This window comes from Thermobia domestica, chromosome 3 (genome assembly GCF_964235325.1).
Source record: "Thermobia domestica chromosome 3, izTheDome1.hap1.1, whole genome shotgun sequence".
In the NCBI taxonomy this organism is placed as follows: Eukaryota; Metazoa; Arthropoda; class Insecta; order Zygentoma; family Lepismatidae; genus Thermobia; species Thermobia domestica.
In genome coordinates, this window is record NC_137456.1 from 91,701,304 (window position 1) to 91,725,455 (window position 24,152).

Genomic DNA, 24,152 nt, shown 5'->3' on the forward strand with positions numbered 1-24,152 from the left:
GAAACTGGAAGCAACCATCTTCATCTTTTTTCTTGGTTTCTTGAATAGGTGTGTACAATGGATTTTACTTTGCAATAAGCAGAAGAGAAGTGGAAAAATGTCCGAAATACTTTCCGTGCAATGTAATTATATTCTATGAAAATAGACGTAGAAAAACTTTATATGTTCTATCAATCTCTATCTCTTCGTTCCTTTCACTTGACAGAAATTCGCTTTCACTTTACGGTATGCTGATATACCAGCCATCTTGATTTTCTTAATAATTTATGAAATAATGTCTTTGTTACTTTGAATTTGTATATGTGATTACAATATTAAGATGGAATCAAGTTTTCAACATATAATACGGCGTACTTCTGATGCAGTATAGGCTTTCCACAAACTTATGGAAAAAATAAAGTCTCTTATTCTGCGAACAGGAACACACGCATTGGATTATTTTTCTGTTCTTCGAAACATGGCAATGCTGAGCGTAAAATACCAGTTCGAACCCTTTTGTGTGAAACAGGAACACATGATATTTTAGGAAATAGAGGAACGATTCTTTTAGTATATGTCAGTCATGTTATGTACAACATGATTCTACTGATAATTCAGAAAGTCCAAAATTTGCCGTACAACGTTTTTTCTGGAAAATACTTCGAACAAACTTTTAGTCCTGGGGCTACTAGCTTGAGGATGCTTATTCCGAAAAGTATTCATTTCTGAACACTTCTAATTTAACAATGTTCATTAATTTAGCCTAAATAAGTTAATTTCGAGCAAAATTCAGTACTAAGCATTACACACATTACAGGTCTCTAATTTCTAAAACCATGAGTTACATCTCCTCCTATTTTGTCCACTCTACTGTTAGAGACAAGACGAAAAATTTCTCAGGTCTCGGGCAACCAAAGTCTTTGATCTCAAAGCCTGTTTTGTGTTGCAGGATTCATAGTATAAAAACTATAAAATGATAAAATAATTGATCGAACAAAACAAAGACAATTTAAGAAGAAAAATCTCATTATACTCTCTCAAACCAATTGATTAATAATTCGGTACATTCCGAGCTTATCCATGGAGTTAATTTTCAACCTATTAACACAAACTAGCAATAGCTAATCAATGGTTAATGCACTGTATATTAAATTTACATAGATTATTCACATATGGCAATAATGTCAGATAAAAACAAATGAAAGTGAGTGATAACTTAAATACTACGGCTTTTTTTTACTTTCTAACACAATTTGGAATACATACAATGTACTATTTTGCTACTAAATTGTACACTAACTATAAAATCCGTGCTAAGTGCCAGAAAGAAACTGTTGACTAAAAATACCAGATTTTACTTCATAACTGATAGGCCCACGCACATAGGCCCACGCACATTCTTCTGACGATTATTTGAACTATTTCCACAGTGAATACTAAATAGCCCGTTTTTAACTGATTAGTGTTAGGCACATAACCCACATTTTGACATTAAACCTAACCTTTTCATTTTTGACACTTAGCACGAATTTCATTTTCAGTCTACAATTGTAAACGACCACATTTTCAAATTCATTACTGTTAACTCTAAAGCCTTTTTAATAGAATTTGTAACATATTTTTTTAATGATCGAAAGATGGAATCGCAACAGTAGACGAGGTTTTATTCATTTTGTAGAAAATCCTCTTGAACACACCTGTTATAATGCGAAAAGACCCAATAATGCTGTTAGATAGCTGAACCATTAATACCCATTATTCGATTAAGATTGAGATATTTGAAAGTAAAACGAAGTAAAATATTAACTTACTAGCTGAATCTGCGCTCTCTACACAGCGCATCATTCGCATATGAGCATAAATCTCCTTCTCATTCCTCACAACACATGTACATGCCCCTTTACAGACACAAGTGAAAGACGTCTTGATTTGAAAAAAAATCGGCAAGGGGTATCATAAAGGGGGGATTTTTTCGATTATTTCTTCTCAATATCTCGCACCGTTTGCAAGATTTGAGCCTACTTCCGGTTGGAGTTTCAATTCATGTATGACCAGTGTTTTATTTCTTCTTGCATGCAGTATTACATATACAATTAATTATAATATCAGTTATATATGATGTTCATTGGGCGAAACACTCAAAAAATAAAGATTTATCTTAAGACTCGAGAAATGGTTATCCATTTTTTTCACTATTATTTGGCCATGGAACAAACGCCTGAGACATATACAACCCCAATATACAACATTGTGGTATTGGAATGTATAACGCATAGGATATGATGCTTTATTTTTTTTTAATTTCAACGCTTCCAGCGTACCCTAAAAAATGTAATAAAGAAATAATGCCCATGTTTTTTAAAAATATTCAATTAGAACTGGACAATCTATGCAAAATTTCCAATCGATCAGTGAAAACGTCATCTTTCTAGAGCCTCTAGTTTCCAATATCTCATTGTCGAAAGGATTGGCCACAAACATATAAACATAGTTTAAAAGAACTCGGAAGATGGAAGCACAACTCACATGCATTGATTTTAGAGAAGGCTTATTAAAATACAAAGGCTTTGAACAATAATTTTATATCATAAACTTTATGAAAAAGATATAGTTAACTAATTTAGACTATTTAAAGTACAAATACTTAAAATGTTTGTCTCTGTTAAACGTGAAAACATACATAACCGTAAATGAAAGATTTGAAAGCTAAAGTTATATGTTGGAGCTCAGGCGCTTTTAATCAGATCACTTCGCTGGTTTCCAGCTTTCCCATTAGAGGCATTGTTTTCTCAGTGTCAAGTCCAGGCTGTGATTATTACGTATTTGTGGACGCAAGTACGGCAAGTCTCAGCAACGGGCGAGAGAGTGGAAGAGATTAAGGGTTTCACTCGAGTGGAGACTGCGTTACCGTACACATTAGTGTACATATTTTTGGAAGCTTAGCTTCATCATTCATTCATTTCATCTTTTCATTTTGTCACACTGTTTCACTCATTATCTACACCGTGACTTATGGCGTCTCAACCGGTCATTGGACAACATTCTGGCTTACCACCTATAGCACCGGAACCTTCTTGCTCATCCGGGAAACCGCTTAGACGACGTTGCCATTCTCTGGAAAGGATTTCTAGCAGTCAGGGTTCGTCAGCTCGTCAACGTTCTCCAGTTGCATCCACAAAACTACCACCCGCTAAACGTCAACACAAGCTAAGCGATGCCAGCTCTGAGGCATCCATGATCATTGACATTCAGGATGACCGTCAGTTTCCAAACCTGCCTCCTCCTAGTCGACCAACCATCCATTCTTTCCTGCTTCAGAACTTTGATTCAAAATTTTCAAATCCAAAGCTACTTTTAGTACAGATCACAAAATACTTGCCTCGGGCGAACATCACTCAAATCGTCAAGACTAGGAATGGCATGATTATTAAGACGCCTGACCCGGACTTTCTCCGTACGACACGGAACAAGTGCAGCTTTGAGATTTTTGGCTCCAAATCAACCATGACAAAGCTTAGCGACCAACGCCCGAAACAGCCACCACCTCCGAGGAAATCACCAACATTGTCTGTCGTTATACGAGGGGTAGATCCGAGCTATAGTGACGAGGAGGTCTTTGAAGAACTTAAACTGGAAGGGCACAGTATCATAAAATGTATCCGAATCAAAAACGATCATGGGTTGACATACATGGTGCGGGTTCTCACAAACTCTCAACAGGCTATCGATGAGTTACTCACCCGTGGCGCCTATATCTATAAACAACGCCATCGTGTTGAACCGTCACGCACCTCCGCTCCTTTACCCCTTCGCTGTGAACGGTGTCAGGTATATGGTCAACACTCTACTTCCCAATGTAGAAATCCGTTCAAATGTGGTTACTGTTCCGGCCCACATCCTACAAGAAGCTGTACAAATTTACAATCACCTCCAACCTGCTCCACGTGTCAGAATCATTCTCACCCGACATACAGTTACAAATGCCGATCTAAACCAGCTCCGGAACCAACAAAACCAGAAACTGTGGCACCATTACGCATACCGGAACAAATCCAACCACCCGCCAATCCAGTCTTACAACAACCTGTAACTGTCCCTCAGCTTCTCACCTTCCTTACTTTCTCGCTACAGAATATCCATCCATTCCTTCGAGATCACATCGCCCAACAAATTCAAACCGCGGCTAAAGCAATTTTCCACGCCAATATCTGCCCAACATATTCCGGCAATAATGTATATTATCACTCAAATGCACTCGAAACCGAGGTTTAAGAGCTATCCTCTAGCCATCCATATTATCATTCACTGCATTATGGCGCTTTCTTTCTTGTTCTTAAATATCCGTTCTTTACCAAAGCATAAGCCGCTCTTCGAAGCACTTTTACTCGAAGAACAAATCCATGCCTTTATCCTTAATGAGACACATCTTACATCCCGATTGTCATGCCGCATACCTCGCTTCCAATTGTTACGTCAAGATAGCACTTTACCTGCTATGCGAGCCAATGGGGGAGTAGCGATTGGGTTTTCACCTTCTATTCCATTTCGGAGTCATTCTCCGGCTCTGCACAATCTTCCTGAATACCTTATCACATCATTATACTACAAGGAATTGTATGTGACTGTAGCAACCATATACATCCGTCCTGGGCACGATATTCCGTTCAGCTTCTTTCAGTATATCTCAAATACCTTCCGAACCTACATAATTATGGCAGATGTGAATCTACATAGCCGGACACATACGCAACGGGACCGTTTCCTCAATTACATCACCAGTCATACTACTGGAGTGACACTGCCACTTCCAAAACCGACTCGTCTCACGAGTCAGACTACTCCAGATATAGCTATTGTTTCGAGCAACATATCACATCGTAGCTGTGTTAACGTTCTTGATCTTATTGGTAGCGATCATGCTCCAATCAAACTAGACATTCAGACCCGTGTAACTACCACTTCTCAGCCTTCTCCTCACCGTACTATCTATCGTTACGATAAAGCAAATTGGACTGCCTACAGATCGTATCTTCAGGATCATCTTCATCATTTACCTCCACCAACTGCAGAATCAGAACTTTCTGAAACTCTGGATGCTCTGGTCAATACTATGCATAACGCCACAGACAAATACATTCCTAAGTCAACAGTTTCGACTTTTCGCCCCTCTTTACCGCCTCACTACTTACCACTGATCAAACGGTCCCGACAGTTTTATAGGGATTATGCTGCCACTGGCAACCTTGACTCTCTTCATCATTACCGGCAGTTGCAACGAACGGTGCATAACTACCTTAAAGCTTACAAATTGCGATGCTGGGTCAAAGCTTGCAACAATCTCGGTTCACTTTCACACCCCACTCAATACTGGAAACGATTCCGGCAACTTACAGGTTGCAATACTCGCACAACATATCCTCTTATCGACAAGAATACTCCGCTGCATACCGATACAGATAAGGCAAATGCGTTTGCAAGGTATCTCCAGGACATTTTTACACCTCTTGCACCTGACTATCCCCATCGTTCGCACCCAGTCGACAAACTCAATCTAGATTCTCCTCATCTCCAGCCTAATGTTAATCACACTCTGCCCGACAACAATCCACTTACTGCACCAATCTCTATCTCTGACGTCACTTCAGTTGTTGCTCACAGAGGTAACACAGCCCCTGGCATGGATTCTATTACATATAGACACATTAAAGAAAGTCCGTACGTAGTCTTATATCTGCTTTGTCACATCTTTACCTTTATTCTTCGCACTGGCTTTGTACCTGCTGACTGGAAAACTTCGAAAACTCTTATGTTTCTCAAACCACATAAACCTGTTGCTTCTGTTAGCTCATACCGTCCTATTCAACTAACATCGACCTTCAGTAAAATATTGGAACGGATCATTGTCAAACGTCTTCATTCATACTTGGCACATCATGACGTCATTCCACTCGAACAAGCTGGTTTCAGACCTTCTTTTAGTATTAATGACCAATTGCTTCGCCTCTCAAATTCCATATCTAATCATTTTTACACAGGCAATCCATCCTGCTTGATCCTGTTTGATTTCGAGAAGGCATTCGACAAGGTCTGGCATCCCGCTCTCATCTATAAACTCAAACAGCTTCGCCTGCCTATTGCTTATCTTCGATTCATCTTTAATTTTCTTAGCTGTCGACTGGCTTACGTCTCAACACTAGTTTTTCATTTCCTATTTTTCTTCATTCTGGAGTTCCCCAAGGATCGGCTTTGTCGCCCTTACTATATATCCTATTCGTTTCTAATTTCCCAGCAATCCCAGATTCTGTTAAGCTCTTTCAGTATGCCGATGACACTGCACTTTTTGCCACGGGAAAAACATTTCATCAGCTCAATTTGGCTCTCCAGGATGCTATCAATGCCTTTGTTGATTGGTGCTCCCACTGGAGACTGAAAATAAACCCAGCAAAAACTCAATCTATTGTATTTCTTGCTCCGAAGCGTCGCTCCCGTGTACATCGCAACCCAACACTCTTGAACCTCACTGTACAAGATGTACCTTTAAAACCTATTCGCAGTGTCAAATATCTAGGAGTAACCTTCGATCACCATCTAACCTGGACAGCACATCTGAAAGATATCTCCAAGAAGGCGTACTCTCGCCTCAATCTTCTGAAAAGTCTTGCTGGAACTACCTGGGGACTCCATACTCATACAATTCTGAACACATACAAAGTTTTTCTCCGCCCTATTCTCACGTACGGATTTACAGCTTGGATATCTGCTCCGACCTCATACTACGAGAAATTACTCATCCTGGAACGTCATGCCTTGCGAATCGCTTTTCGTATCAAATTGCCTAGTCCCACTCAAGATCTCTACAATAGACTTACATTTCCGCACATCTTATATCATCTAGAAACACTACGTACTAAATATATCACCCAGCGCTTGCACAACAATCATCCACTCCTTCAGCAAACTTTTGCCGACCACGCTCGAAGTACCTCCTCCGTTGCTGCTCTGTACCCTCCGCTCTCATTACTATTCACTTTGTACCGTTACACTCTGCCTCCAGACCACCCTGACGCCGTCTACTACGAGCCATACACTACAGCCGCTCATCTACCTCACATATGGCCATCATACGCACAGTAACACCTTCTGTACTAACAGGGCTCCTGTGTCTTCATTAATGCCTAGCGTCGCCCCTAGGCGAGAAGATAACCTGCATTTGTTTCACTAACAGAACCTGTGTGTTGTGATGTGTTTCGCACTTCATTTCATCATCTCACATAATATCATTACCAGTTATTACTTCCTTCACTGAAGTATGTACCTACCTTACCTCATGTTTATGGTTAAATTCCATAAAGACCGTTACAGTATGTGCAATAAAGTTTTGGATCTACCCATATCCCCACCACTGATTCCTGCACATCGTACTACATTTTCTTGCATCTCTTCCCCTACAGAGGGCGTAACCCTCTTCGGGTAGTAGCTAGCGTGCGCTAGCTGGACAAAAAAAAAGCAAAAAAAACGCTTTTAATTGCTATTGTAGCATTTTAATAGATAGATACCAACTCTTAGTTATTCACTGTAGGGTGTAGAAAACGTGTGATAAAAGTAGTAAATTAAATAAATAATTACTCTAAAAGAACTATTACATTGAAGACCCGAAAGGAGCCCTAATAAAATAAATAGATACGTTGTTGTTCACTATAAATTCACATTGCACGGGATCGAAGTGCCGATCATCAGAATCAGAAATGAGTGCTCTTCAAATAACTGATTAACTTGAGAGTTATTTATTTTATTATTTGATATTTACGTATATGTAATCACAGTTACTTTTTCCTTAAGAAATTATATTTTTAAGAGGTTTAATGGAAATTATACCATTTTCTCCAGTTTCTTTCCCTTTTTCTGTACAGTGTAAGGCAATTTTGACATTTTGAGAAAGAAAACGACATTTTCTTTAACCATTTCTTGATTGGTTTGATGGAGTTGCTTGTTCTTCCCTATTCTGAATCATTGTATTCTATTCCATTCTAGTTTAGTGACTCCCATTCTATTTTAGTGTTCATTTCATGTATATTTCAATTACAATTTTCCTTTTGATAAAATTACTTGTGCTATTTCTTTCACAGCCAATACCGGTAATTTTTCAAGACATCATAACGCTTCCAACCATACTATCTCTTCTCTTTGACATAAAATTCAGTAAATTCCTTTTCTCTCCCACAATTTTAAACATTCTTTTATTCGATACCTTATCTATACGTTTAAGTTCCAATATTTTCCTATAGTACTACATTTTGAAGGCTTTGATTTTCTGTTTTTCTTATTCCCCTTGAGTCAATGTTTCATATCAATACAGTGTCACTATGAGATCATTAGCTTTTTCATTAGTTCTAGATCATTATTTGCTGTCAATATGTCAATATATTCAAATGTGTGATTGGTATGAGCTTTTCAGTGGTTTTCAAGTTGATAGTCGTTTATGGCTTGTAGTAGCAACACAGAAAATAGGAAATTCCAGGATGGCAATAAATATTGAGATGTTATTTTCTGCTGAGATACACCAAACGTCATAAAATAATTTTGTCACCTGAAAATTACATGACCCGACCCATTACCATTCTATTTTATACTTTTTACTATGTATACTTGTTCATAAGAGGCATACAAGCTTGATGGACAATTATTAATGGAACCTTTCCTGTACTTTTCTGAGCTGAATAGTATCAATCTCATTCGCTGTCAACTTCCACTTTACTCGCTCTTATGTAGTGCTTTTTCCAGCTATAGTTTCTAGACTGTCCCCCCTCCTCCGGAACATAGATAATTAAATTGCAATTAGATATCATTCTGGTGCTCACATTTTTTAGCAGATATTGTCATGGTTTGGCTCTTTCAAATTTGAAATTTGATTACTCCTCGGGCACTGTTCTGAAAGAAAGTCTAATCTTATGAATCTTCAACAACATCAAATCCCAATCTCAGTCCACATTTTGATTTCTGAATCTCAAAAAGTCTCTGCCAGCTCAGTTTCATAGTTCCAACTCAATCTTCTTCCATCACAATCTTAATACAAAGTGAAGTACTTATTAAAAGAATGTACAAGATATGTTTCTTCTTGTATTTAACTCATTCAACCACAAGGAGACAATTTTTTAAAGAAAATGAAATCTTTAAGTTTTACGTCCCACGATTATGCCGGTTAGGCTAAAGGAGACGGTGATGATGAGAGATGAGTGAAATGGTGGAATGAAGAAAGTGGGAGGAAACGGGAGAACCCCGAGAAAACCCACGAGCACGGTGTTTGTCCACCACAAAGTTCACTTGGCGGGGGCTGGGATCGAACCCGGGACCCCAAGCACCAGAGGTGAACGCTCTACCACTGAGCCACCGCGCCAATTTTTTAAAGAGTTCACTATAATATTGTGTATTGTGTGCCATCTTCTTTGTCAGATTGGTCTATCGGTTACCATCAGATAACCGCCGTGAATGGGAGCCAAGGATACCCAATGGTTGGATGTCACTCATGGTCGTGAAGACAAACGAGGAGATATCTTAATAAATAAAATGGCGGGATATAGGCATGGAAATCATTACCAGCAGGAACAACGAAGAAAATAGCGATGTGCAAAACGGTATATCACTCCTTCCCCTATTCAAGCCCTGAACTGATTGTCTTAAACCGATCGGTGTTTTTTGTGAAAAGCATAAGTTTTCAAATTAGGAAATGGGAGGAAAATTGGAAAACCGTAATGAAGCACCACTTACATATTTATATAGTAGATGGATATTGAGAAAAGCTGAAATATCCAAGCTAGAAGCATTTGAAATGTGGTGTTAGCGCAGAGTGCTGCTCATATCATGGAGCGAAAGGGGAAAAAATGAAGATGTACTACAGGAAGCTAATGAAGGACGACAGACAATGAAGATAATAGGAAAAAGAAGAAACAGCATGCTTGGCCATCTTATTCGGCACTCCGATTGGATCACTGTGCTGATAGAGGGAAAGGCAGAAGGAAAAGCAGGAAGAGGAAGACCAAGGATAGAATATCTAGATGCAGTTATGAAGAAGAGGCCTTATCAAAGTATAAAACAGCTCTCCCAAGAGAAAAACAGTTTTAAAATTTCTATGTTGCCCCCCAACCTATAGTTGAGGTGAACAAGAAGAAGAAAATGCAGGTCAAGCTCAAAATGAAAATAGCTCATTGTTCGAGTGTAATTACCATTCCTTGCACTATGAATAACGCTTCCCTGTGGAGTAAATAAGAGTATACTTTGTGCCATTTAGTGCGAAGATTTCTTCTCGCTGCCGGCAGAAGAATTAATAGATTTTTTATAGGTATGTGATATGAAATATGTTATTTGCCATGAACAGGTTTTATTTTTAGCGTCATAACAATTCGTTCTAATCGATTTTCTTGAAAATTTTACAAGAGAATTCAATGTTATGCATGTCATTTTGTTCAACTGAATAATATCTATCCAGGAGCGCATCCATGAAAAGGTCCACCGGGTCCGGAGCACCCCGCGAAAAAAAAACTTCGTAAATCATCATTCATTTGTAAATTTTCTTAATAAAACTATACTTGCTTAGCTGAGATATTCTTGATTTAGCTTAAAGGTTTGATCTCACTCATCATCTGTATTTTTTTTAAAAATAAAAACAATCTAGTTCATTATTTTTTTTCTGGGAATATAGGTGACAGTACTTAACGATCAACCTCTGCCTTTTTAGGTATAGAATAACATCAATTCAATACTGCATTGATGTGGTGTCTTTCGACGTTGGACGCTTCTCAACAAAAATTTCTGGGTACACACACCCCTATCCATACATTGATATATATGAGCGGCTCTAGAGAAACAATGGTATGTCACATTTTCTAACTTTCTAGTAGAGAGGTAAAACGAGTTCAACTTTCCCATCCAATGCAATGTAATGACACATATCAAACAAACTCCCCCTGGCAACTACAGGTACATTTTTGAAATTAAACACCCTACATACTGTTCTGTGGTCCGATTCCAATCCATTTCATATAATGACTCAATTTCACCGGAAGTAAATCTTACCATTGTCTTCACCCGAGCCACTCATATATACTTTCTCTTTGGATATTTTTTTATTACTTGTAACACTAGTAACATTGTGGAATTCCACTTATGCATATGGAAAGTACTGTAGGAGTAGGATATATATATATATGCTGGTTCTTGAGAAGGTATATTGTTTTCAAGCGAAACCAATTTTCCTTTTTCCAGGTCTGGTTGATTTCTGGACAAAGAACGAGACAGGCTGCCCCTGCCAATACGACCCCTTGAGCACAAATTGCGCGTGCTGCGTCGAAGATGGTGGATGCAATTGTGGACGCTCGTTGCCCAACAGGTGCGGTCAATGCGGATTGGAACAACACTGCGGTAGAAGTAAGTACACACCAATAATAATACAGTAGACTGCAATGTAGGAAAAGGGGGAAAGAGAGGGAGGATTTTCACACATCCTCTCTAAATAGACTGTGGAAAAGTGTTTCTGAGTCTTTACCCGCAAAGAGAAATGTAAAATACTTTTTCTTCTTATTTTTTACATAATCATACATGTAATGTAAAAACAACCTATAGCTTTAAAGTGATCATTAGTATTTGGTGCTCAGTAGATACGGTGATGCTTAGCGTAATTATATGTAGTACTGGATTTTTAAACATGTCCAAGAAGTCCATTCTTATTTTAACTTTAATATTAGCATTCATACTTGTAAAAAGAATCATAAAGGATTTGCTGTTGGAACGAGATGACACCAGTCAAATCATCGGTTACTTTTTCTTCATGATCTTTTTAGAGAACTTGAAAGTAACAAACAAGTATTAAACATTGGCAAAGCATGCCCATTTAGTGCCTTTAAACATATCGTCGGACAATATAATAATGCTTTAAAGTCATCAATTATTACGAAGTATTTCTAATTCTCAATGGTGCAGCCAGAACTTTTGTTTCAGACTATGCATAATGATAACTGAACTTGTAAAATATCATAGTTTTATGTTTTCCGTATTGTGGAAACCGAATTTCTGAAAGGCGACATCTGTTACCCGCAAGAGTTCCGAACCATCACCAATCAGTGATACCAACCCCTGAGAAAAATCCTTATCTGTGGGATATTTTGATATTTATTTCTCGAATAAGGATAAAGGGAATTTAGGTAGAAATTGGTAGCTATGAGATTTTTCACACATTCACTTCATCGACGCCAATAAAATGTTCTCTGGGATCGAAGTAGATTAATAAGTCTTCCGTAAACGTGAACTCAGTGATAACTAATAAATTTTGTCCTTGTGAAATGCATACTATTATGGAAGTGATTTATTAGTGACAAGAGAATCTCAAAAACAAGTGTTAAACTTATTAACAACTCTAATATTTAAAAAAAATTCGAAATTATAAACAACCAACTTCCAAAACGTTCCACATGAAATTATTGCTGAATGATCTTTGTCTTCTCTAGTTTCGATACGCTCTGTCGAAGGTTACGACACAAAAGCGTGATGGACATACAAACAACAAAATGAACTTCTTTCTATCAAACTTTTTACTTGTTGAATCAAAACATCCAATATATTTCAGTCAAAAATTTGCTTGTAGGTCTTATATCTGGAGAACTACATACAGTGTAGCCAAATCCAAACTATTACTTAACTTAGTATGACACGCTTATTCCGTAAAAAATTTAAAAAAATGGATTTAGAGGCCGTTCAAAAATTTTGTGGTCCCTGACCCCAAAACTAACAATTTTTTGATGCATTTTCTTTGGATCATTCCTAAAATTCTTGGCCAAGATCATGATCTTTTGATGCATTTTTTTTAAATAATTCTTAAAATTCTTTTCTCTTGTAATTACTTATTCGTAAACCATTTGATTGATTAATTGAAGATCTGAATTCATTCATATATTGAAGAAAGTGATTAACATACAGTAGTTTCAGTTCTCATATTTAATGCCTTTTGGAAAAAAAAGTAGAGCCTGGTAAATTCAAGAGCAAAATGGGAATTTCAGCCTCTCAAGATGGGATTTATATCGCTTCAGGTTAACATCACTGGGATCAGCATTAAATAGGGTGCAGTTGGAGACTTATGCACGTTCATGCAATTCTCACAGTATACGTCGTTTTCTCCACCACACTATTACCTTCCCGGGCTAACAAATGTTAGACTAGCAAATAATACAGATATTGATCAGAAAAATGGAAACACGTGAACGAAATTACAACTTACCAGATTAATATGGTGTCGGGCCACCTTTCGCCTTCAGTACAGCCTTGATGCGACGTAAGATGGAGGCATAGAGGTCGTGAATGGTAGCAAGTGGAATTTTACATCATTCCTCGTGCAGGGCATCGGTCTGTTCTGTGAGAGAGGATGGAGGTGGAAATCGTCGCAGGAGTCGTGTTTCCAAGACGGACCACAGATGTTCAATTATGTTGAGATCTGGGGATTGGGCGGGCCAGGGGAGGTGTTGAACTTCATCCCGATGTTCCTCAAACCACGCTGCAACAACGCCAGCTGTGTGAATGGGTGCATTATCATCCTGGAAGATGGCGTCATTGTCCGGGAACAACATCCGGACCATAGGATGCAAGTGATCTCCAAAAATTGCGACATAATCGTTGGCAGTGATTCGTTCGCTAAGTGTGACCACAGGAACCAATGAAAACCATGATATGGAGACCCACAGCATCACCGAGTCGCCGCCATGTTTCACAGTTGGGCGGAGACACTGGAGATCATAAGCTTCTTTGGGCGTTCTCCACACATAAACACGACCCGTGGTTGGGAATAGGGTGAAGGATGACTCATCCGACCATATCACACGTTTCCAGTCCTCAAACGTCCAAGTTGCATGGTCGCGGCACCATTTGCGGCGTGCGAAAGCGTTATGGTCCCTGATGAGCGGTTTGGCCCGTGCAACACGACCCCGTTAGTTCATGTCATGTAATTCGCGGCGGACTGTGATTGTCGAAACAGGGTGGGGGAAGTGCTGATTGAGTTCCTCCGTCACTTGCTCCACAGTAGCACGACGGTTCTGCGTGACAATGCGCTTTAATACCCGGCGTGACCTGTCACTCATGATTTTCTCCGCCCACTGTTCCGCTTCCCCGATGTGGTTTTCCCGTGTGTTGTGTAGGCCGTCATCACCTTCGACAGTGTCCCACGCGACACACCTAACACAATAGCCACTGCCGTCACACTCACTCCACATAACCGCGCACCAACAATTTGCCCTTTCTGAAAATCTGAGAGGTCTCCCATTTTACACTACCTCCGTCTGATGCAGCCACTGGACCCTGCTGTTCCACTGCGACTGACGTAGTATGGAGACCGACCTAACACACCACCACCAGCGGTCCGGCGCTGTGGGCGCCACGACACCACTGCCAACCCATACATCTGACGTGTTGCCAACTACAGGTGTTTCCATTTTTCTGATCACCATCTGTAGATACTTGTTGCGTCCCTAGTATCATCAAACCCCACATCCCCTCAGCTGCCTAATGTTCAGAATTTCAAAATTTAGTAGCTGATTACTTAGTCAGTAATAATCAATATCTCAATATTAATTTGTTCAATGGTCTTTTATTTTGTAAGTTGCAAAGTGGAACAGAGAATGTACTACCAAGTATTTACCATGAGACCAAATGTTCATTTCGCGCCAAAATTATTATGTGTTTATTCACATATATACAGTATATATAAAGTAGATGAACCCTGGCAAAGTGATGGAAAGATGACAACAATGAAATGAGAAATTCCTCCAAAAAGAAGTCATCTTTATCAACTACAACTGTCTCGTGGCCGCTTCGAAATCTGACATATTCGGCACGCATAGTCTCGCGAGAAAGAGTCTCAAATGCCATCCGAATTAACTTGGTTTTATTGCTACAAATAGTGTGGTTGTTACCTGCTTAGCCACACCCTATATATAACTTATCCTTAGATTGCAACCTACAGAGTGAGGGTAGCTCACGTTGGTACTGGCGAAATCGTAAGAAAAATGTATGCAGTCCCTGTATAAATTACTGATTTTTCAGAAGTTTCCAGACAAATACACTGTATACATACAAAGCCCCTGTTTGTTGGGCCTCGTTTGCAAAATAAACATCATTGTTCACATAATGAAACGAAAATACACTGTTCTGTTTCCATTGAGACAAATTTATTGAGGAAGATTGCTTTCATCGAAGTGCCGATCGTTAGCTTTCATAAGAGATCAGGGTAGAAATCCAAGCATTTGGTTGATACATTTATCAAACTTTTGCCACTCCAACGGCTTTGAAGGGCCTTTCATAGATACTTAATGTTCATTGGCATGTGTTCACCGACTTGTCATTTGAAGCAAGAGCTTGATGGTTGACAAATGGTGAGACTTGTTTAAAATTGTTATCCTCTTGTTGCAGGCCAAAATTTGCGTTCCTAATGGAATTACATGCAATCACTTAAATGTTGATATAGATTTTTGCCAATTACTCTGTTAATTTTATTTAAATAATAAACTTCATAATCTATTAAACATCCCCACCCGATAACATTATTTTTTCGATAGTTTATTGTTGATACGAGTGTCACTACGAAAGTTTTGAGATGTGAAATAACTTACATACTTAAAATCAATTTAACACTTACATTTTCTCAAAGTATACACCATTACACTGTACACACTTTTGCATCCTCGAAAACCACTTTTGGAAGCAGTGTTGCCAGTCTTTTTATTCAAGTGTTGAAAGTTCATTCTCGTAAGCCACTACAGCTTCTTCAGGGCTGCAAAATCTCTTTCCACGCATGCGATCTTTGATCCTGGGGAACAGAAAAAGATCACACGGGGCCAGCTCAGGGCTATACGGCGGATGAGTCGTAAGTTTGACCTCCGTAGATTCTAAAAACTGAATTGTGATGTTGGCCGTGTGTGCGGACGCGTTGTCATTATGAAGCAGGATCCCACGCAATCCAGTTCTTAGACGCCGTTCCCGAAGCTTCTGGAACACTTTTGTTAGTAAAACAGTGGTGTACCACTGAGCAGTAACAGTTCTTTGTTTTTCAAGTTGAACAGTTGAAATATGGCCGGATTTGGAGAAGAAAGTTGCGACCATCTTCTTCTCCACACTTCGTGTTCGCTTCACTTTCGTGGGTGGATTTTCGTCTCGAAAGATCCAAACTGTAGACTGGCGTTTAATTTCAGGGTCAAATTGATAGATCCAAGTCTCATCACCAGTAACAATGTCAGAGACGCGTCAAGAATTGTCTCCATCAAAACTTGCAAGCAGTTCTTCACATCATTCCACACGCATGGGCTTCTACTGTTCAGTCAAAGTGTGAGGCACCCAACGAGATCAAATCTTCCTGAGTCGAAGATGATCATGAATTTTTGTTACTGCTGGCGATCCAATCTTCACTGTAGATTCAATGTCCTTGAAAGTTGTTCGAGGATTTTCTCGAATCATTTGTTCCGCAGCGGCAATGTTTTCATCTGACACAGCTATTGCCGAACGTCCAGCTCTCTCTTCATCTTTAAGCGATGTCCGGCCTCTTCTAAACTCACCAAACCACCGAAAAATTGTAGCACGGGAAGGAGCAAGGTCCCCAAATGCCCCCTGCAAACGATCAAGGCTTTGTGTCTCGTTCAAACTACTTTTGAAATTGTAAAGGATCATTGCCCGAAAATGTTCCCTTTCGAGCTCCATTCTAGACAACCGAATACTGCTTACATCAACAAGTGAAGGCGATACGGCCACGCCGATAAGCGATGCGAGTTGAAACTTGCTTCGCTTCTTCGCTCTGGATACCACTACCGAACGAAATTGTTGGAATTCAAATACTGTGCCACAACAATGCGTATCTCAAAACTTTCGTAGTGACCCAGTGTTACACTGTTTCGATGAAAACGCTTTTTGGATGAACGATGCACAAACATCTGACGTTGGGAACTGAAAAACTGAAATTTAGATTCGTCGGTGTAGAGCACCCTCTTTCATTTTTCATCGGTCCAGTGTTTATGTTTTTGCCCATGAGTACTTTTTTTTGTCATGTTTTCTGCTCCAAGGAATGGTTTCGTAACTGGAATCGCACCACCAAGATCGCAAATCTACAGGTTTCAGACCACCAACATTGGTTGAGAATTTCGCTTACCTGGTACGTAGTTGTGTTTTTACATCCGTTAAGCATATTTTCTGTTTGTTTGTAGTTCTAATGAATTTATGGGGGGCCGCGGTGGCTCAGAGGTAGAGCGTTCACCTCTGGTGCTTGGAGTCCCGGGTTCAAACCCTGCTCCTGCCAAGTGGACTTTGTGGTGGACAAACACCGTGTGCGTGGGTTTTCTCGGGTTTCCTCCATTTCCTCCCCTTTCTTCATTCCACCATTTCATTCATTTCTCATAATCACCGTCTCCTTTAGCCTAACCGGCATAACCGTGTGACGTAAAACTCAAAGATTTCATTTTCTAATGAATTTATCTTTTCTTACGGGCTTTTTTTTCTTGAGGGTAGGAGGGACGATCAGTTTGTTTCCGTGGAATATTTACACCAGGTTCTGACTGTTCTTCAAAAGTCCGACGCATTGCCTCCTACTGATATCTGCAATCACTGAACGAGTTTTCGCATTGACTAGTTCTCTTCTCTCAAAATAATCACGTGAACACATGAATCGACACTTATTTCACGTTTTCCTTCCGTATTGTATAGTACTAGTACGTCCTTTACAATAATTTACTAAATCACGCTAGTGAAAGCAGTACGATCGTATGCAACACATTCACACATAACTTCCCTATATATGATATAATTCAATAGCATACACACACACACACACACACACACACAATTGTTTGTTGTAATAAATAGATAACTAATGATAAGGGTTCGTACGAACACTACTAGATGTCGTTAAAATGATGTATCACCAGATAATGCATGACGTTAGTTGTCTGATCGTTATTTATCTGTTTCCTGCAAAACAGTTTTCCTCAATGAGTATCTCAATATAAGCAAGATCATGCATAACAGTGTTTATTTAACAAAACAAGACCTATAAACACTGTTCTGTACAGACACAATGCCCTTTATTTGAAAAATTCTGAGAGAAGTTTATCGCTGCACCGATATACCGCCCACATCCCTACCGCCTTCATTATCGTCATATTCATCACTGTATCAGAGACACTCATCCAATTCTCTATGAACTTCTCGAGCAGACGCCAGCCTTACAACATTATGTTTATTCGCAGTCGACTATTTTCTTGTAACTCTTTTTTTTTAAAATTCCATTTTCATTTCTTAGAATAAACAAATCGATCTTCATCACCATGGTTTTACAACCATACGTTTTCAAACTATTGTTTATGCTACTTATTTTAAGTAAAAAAATCATCTACCTCTTGTGCTCATAGGAAGGATTTTAAAATACTGACTGCATTTCCTCTCTGTATTACTAGGCTTATTCGTTGTAGTAAATAATGTTTGTAATTGTAATTCTTGTAATTCTTGATCATGAAGAGGTCATAAGTTTCCATAACCGCATCGTCGCATATAGTCGTCATTCATACACCTATAGCGCATGACCTCATTGCTGCATTTCTTCGTTTTCACTAATAGGGCTCCAAGTGTTTACAACTGCTCTGAGTAGCCTCAGAGTAGAAAGTAATACCTTTATTTAGATGAACATATCTCGTTGTGTTTAGTTCATTGCACTTCACCTCATTATTTACATCATTACTAATGAGATAATAAATAAATAAATCCTGATATCTATCTCTCAGTAGTACTGCTAAAAAAAATGAATGCTCATGGCTTCAGAGAAGGCGTGACCTTCTACGACCCATCCATCTTGGAATGGGAATGAAATTGCACATTTAAAAAATCAGTTGTTTGCTCAGACTTGACTTTGTATATTTTTAGAAAGTCCCAAGTTAATTAACCAATCAATATACATTTAGTTGAAAAAATACTATTTCTTTTTGTAAAAAAGAAAAGAACTGAACAAATTCGATCTGAATACTGCAACCAGGAACTATAACCGAGCTTTCCGGTTGGAAACTGGAAGACTGACAGCACTAATGTACGGTAGGGGAAATTTGAAATTAAAAAAAAGAATGATATTTTATTCTTTTACAAAATATACTAATTTTGTAGTATTCTGTGCGTACGAAGTATTTCTTCATCATCCTCTCCGTCCGTAATATTCAGAGTCGTCATTAAATTTTCCCCTCCCCTGCCTTTGAGAAACACGTGCTTCTAATAGGTGTTATACTAATAGAAAATAACGAAAGTTTTATGTCGGTGGACAACCTAGCCCCCTTCATCCCTTGCAAAACCTGTTATATAATTACTGTTGTAATTACTAACATTATTTAGCACAGTAATTTCGTTCGCAATTTATAATTAAAGAAACTTATCAGGACAAAGAGGACAAAAATACCTATGCCTACTGCTCCTTTATGTGGAAGAACTCTATTTAGTGTTCCAATATAAATACTTTACTTCAAAACAAGTTTTTGATTCAATTAGAAAATAACTGATTTAAACTAACAAAAAAGGCTTAAATCAAATAAACGATGCTTAGTTTTTATTATAAAAAACATGTTTTTTTTCGCAAGCTTGGTGCAAATGTATTGGGGTTCTTTAAAAATCCGGAATTTTTCTGGTAACTTTTGAGTGATTCTTGTGCCAAAAATAATTATCGAATATCAACTGTCTGTGTGTGATGAGATCTAGTGGTCATTCAGTCCACTCAACTAGAAATAAATACTAATTTTAAGGACAAAGTATAGAAGAAAAAGACGATCAGCAAGCGAACCACGCAATGAGACCACACCATTGGTTGACAGACATCAACACTTTTGTTCATATGTTTGTGACGGTTCCTACAGCGTTACCCACAGCGCTGGCTAAACGCTGGAACACGCTACAATGAATGTGCTGGGAGTATAACTTTCGTGTTAATATTTATGTAGGTTGGCGACAAATATTTATGATAGACAAAGATACTTTTTAAACCGTTTTAGGATTTCCACTTTTTGAGGTAAATTTTAGACTTCCACTCAAACAGCTACTGCTTCCTTACTATTTATCGTAGGATCATGGTTCATACCTCGTTTTTTAAGGATAGATTATACTTTCCAACGGTACCACTCGATTGTCCGTATTACAATCCAAAAATGGGAAAATCTCAAAACCCAGGGAGAGTTTTCGAAAAAAGCATGTTTTCGAAATTTTTGTGCCCCTCTCTGCCAGTCTTGGGTTCACGTACGGATCTGAGTTTCTTTCACAACATACACTGCTATATACGTAATATGTGTGCAAACTTTCATTCTTGTATCTTGAAAACTAAGGCCGGGAGAAATGTTTGAAAGTTTGAAGGTGTCCCGTTTTTTTTTTCATATATGTATTTACATATATTTATAAAAATACTTGAAAAATGTATTGCGTTATTCTTATTTGACCTAGAGTCATGGTTCAAACGCCAGTTTCTTTAGTATAACAAGCCCTTTCCAACAGTGCTACTCCAATTACCCTATCGTGCACCTGAACCGGAAAATTAGGGAAAAACTCTGATTTTTTTTGGAAAATCCTATCAAAACACTTTGCCCCTCTGAACCGAGCCTGGGTTGATGTACAGATCTGAATTGTTTCTAAAAATATTGTTATGTACACTCATGTCCAAAATTATTGTCGCATGTCTATAAATATGTTGTTGTAGGAATATAATTTGATAACGAATTCGCCAGGTATTTCTTATAATGTTAGTATCTGTATAATCGGCAAAAACATGTATGTGGTAAATTTCAAATCAAAAGAGCAGTAAGTAAGAACAATAAAACGAAAATAAAACTTTCTTGTCCATCTAGCAACATTTTGTTTTACTCATTCTAATTTTAGTATTTATAACTCTTTTCCTATGAAATTTACCACAAATGTACATTTCCTGATTATACACATAGTATCAGTATTAAATGTACCCAGCAAAATCATCATCAAAACATATTCTTATAAGAAGACAGTTATAGGTATGCGACAATCATTTTGGACATGAGTGTCCATAATAATAGTGGAAAAAGTTGAATCTTGTATCTTTAAAAAAAGGGTGAAAAAATTGAAAATCCGAATTTAGTCTCTCTCTCTCTCTCTCTCTCTCTCTCTCTCTCTATATATATATATATATATATATATATATATATATATATATATATATATATATATATATATATATATATATATATATATATTATAAAAAATTATTGCGTCATTACTATTTAGCGTAGATTAATGGTTCAAACGTTATTTTCTTCAGTATAACGAGCCCTTATAGAAACGGTGCCATTCACATGTCCGTATCATATACCTAAACCGCAAAAATCGGAAATATTTCTGAAAAAACATTCCCTCGGATCACTTGCGCCCCTCGAGCCCGATCCCGGTTTCGCGTAGTGGTCTCAGAAAAATTTGAAAAATATCCAAAGTTATACACAATCAGTATGCAAATTTCAATCTGATATCGTGGAAACTAAAGGCGTAAACTATTTTTGAAGTTGGCCATAAGAAAAAATTAAAAAAAATCACGCCCCTCCTATTCACTTGGCGCAACCACGTTGACCATCCTATTCCAAAATGCATCTTGGGTGTTCTTTGGTTCATCCTTGACTTGACTAATTAAAAACGCGGCTTATATACCTGTTATAGAACCTCAATAAGCGGTCGAAGACGATATTACAAAAGTTACCAAATATCCTAAAAGGGTTAAAAGAAGGTTAAGTAGGAGTTAGTTTGTTATTTAGTGGTCGTTAAATTAGATTAACAAGTAAATTGTGTGTTGAAATAATATTATATGTAGGGTAAATTGTCTATGCTAGTGAAATAATAATGAATAATGTATTATTTGTTCCTTTTCGTCTTTTTTTAACTCTATAAGCAAGAGGAAGTGTGTTGTTATTTATGGTTATATACCAAAATCGAAACTTCTGTTTTTTAATTTTAAAAAATTTACCTTAACCTTTAGGTTACCAAGCCCATTCTATAAAGTGAAGCCGTTGGTACATTTTCTTAGAAAAATGTGTTTTTAATATGATTATAATTGAGCTACATAACAACAGATGATTGACAAGGAGAAGAGATGGCGTTACGTTCCATTCACACCAAATGGGGCTTTCAAAATTACGTCCAAACATGACGAAAACGAAAACAGCACTTTTGGAGTTACGTTTCTCTGTTTCTCACGCGACAATATGTTCGTAGCTCAGGCTATATCTCATTGGTCTAGACCAAGGTTTCTCAGCCTGGGGTCGCGAGAGAGTTTCATAGGGATCGCGAAGATAAGACGAAGAGATAAATATAATTAGAATCTGACACCAAAAAGTATTTTTAAATGTTATTTTATATTTTGTTCTGATAGGCATATTTTTATTTTTATACATACTGTTAAGAACAACAAAAAATAGGTCTACTAAACATTTCAACATATGCAGAGTTTTTAAAAAATCAATTTAAATGAAAGAGATACGATTTGGAGATAACGAGTACTACATATTGAAATACCAGAAAAATACAAATGCAAGAAAAGCCGTATACTTAAATGCAACTAAAATTGAAAGGTAATGAGATACTGAGCTTGGTGTGATTTCAGTAGTGCGGCAATGTTCGGCTCAATCTTCGTGACACACACTATCGAGTCATTCTCAACTGATAAGAGATTTCTTGTTTTGTTTTAAAGTTTACCATGGAAGGAAAACCACTTTTGCACAGATACGATGTGGTAAATGGAATCCGAACGACCTTGACACTAAACTCATAGTGGATAATAGAATGGTGTCAAAAGCTATTTATAGTTTCCCTAGTGGTTCTGTATGAGGAATTGATAGTTTGTCACCTCAACATTTAAAAGATCTTATTTCCAAATCGGCAGGTGATACGGTATCATATCTGCTGGAACAAATCACAAACTTAGTAACATTCATACTGAGTGGAAATGTCAATTTTTAAATATGTAAATACTTTTTTGTTGCAAATTTATGTACACTTCGAAAGAAGGATGGAGGACTTAAGCCCATAGCTGTTGGGTGTACATATAGACGTTTAGCATCTAAGGTAGCAGTTTTCTCTGTGTATGCCAAATGCGCCTCTTATTTGCAACCTCACCAACTCGGATTTGCGACAAAAAAGGAAATGAAGCTATTACACATGCCACCCGCAGTTCCATACAAGCACATAAGAATTCTAATAACGTAATTCTCAAGATCGACTTCAAAACTGCCTTCAATTTCGTGGAAAGAGATGATGCTACAGCAAGTGAAACAAGTACTGCCTCAATTATATTCTCTTTTTGACAAAGTTATGCTCAACCGTCAATCTTATTTTTTTGGTGATCGAACGATTCCATCACAAGTTGGCTGTTAACAAGGTGATCCAGCTGGTCCAGCGCTCTTTAGTTTCGCTATCCACCCAATAGTTTGCGCTTTATCTTTTGATCTAAATATCTTCTACTTAGATGACGGTAGCTTAGGTGGTTCTTCACAGTCAGTTTACGAAGACATGAAGATTCTAATAGAAAAATCAAATAAACTTGCTCTGGAAGTTAACCCGTCTAAATGTGAACCTTTTTTTTCATGTCTGGGAACTCAAGCAAAGAAGTTGAATCCCAGTTTCAAGAATTGTTATCTGGGATACGGACGGTACTTAAAAATGAATTATCTCTCTTAGGATCACCCCTCCTTGAAGATGGGCATGAGGAAACTTTTTTGATGAACATTTAAGTAGATTAAAAATAGTAACTCAGCGTCTGAAGATCTCACCAGCGCATATCGCCTTTTTTCTACTTAAGAATTGCCTGGAAAATACCGAAACTGATATATTTTTTACGCACCACTCCCACATGGTCCATGCCTTCCAAGGTACTTCAACTTCATATTGTTTGAAATATGCATTACAGTCAATCATCAATTATTCTTTGAATGAAAATGAATGGACTCAAGCAAGCTTACCAATTCGCTTAGGAGGTTTAAATGTAAGAAAAGTCTCAGATTTAAGCCTTCCAGCTTTCCTGTTCTCATGTTTTGGAGTGAAGCCACTTGTCTCCAACATATTAAACATTCCAGTTGACAAAGTGGAAATTCATCACCTGGCGGGGGGATTGGATATAGAGAATG

The 24,152-nt window shown here is 38.0% G+C and overlaps 1 protein-coding gene across 2 annotated transcripts in view; it reads left to right on the top strand.

Annotated features, from left to right (window-relative positions):
* Positions 1–24,152, top strand: part of LOC145680609 (cubilin-like) — a 1,259,764-nt gene that overhangs the window by 385,933 nt on the left and 849,679 nt on the right. For both annotated transcript variants that reach the window (XM_081751290.1, XM_081751291.1), the window contains exon 3: positions 11,239–11,400. In XM_081751290.1, coding sequence (XP_081607416.1) covers positions 11,239–11,400 — 162 coding nt within the window. The remainder of the gene's footprint in view (positions 1–11,238; positions 11,401–24,152) is intronic.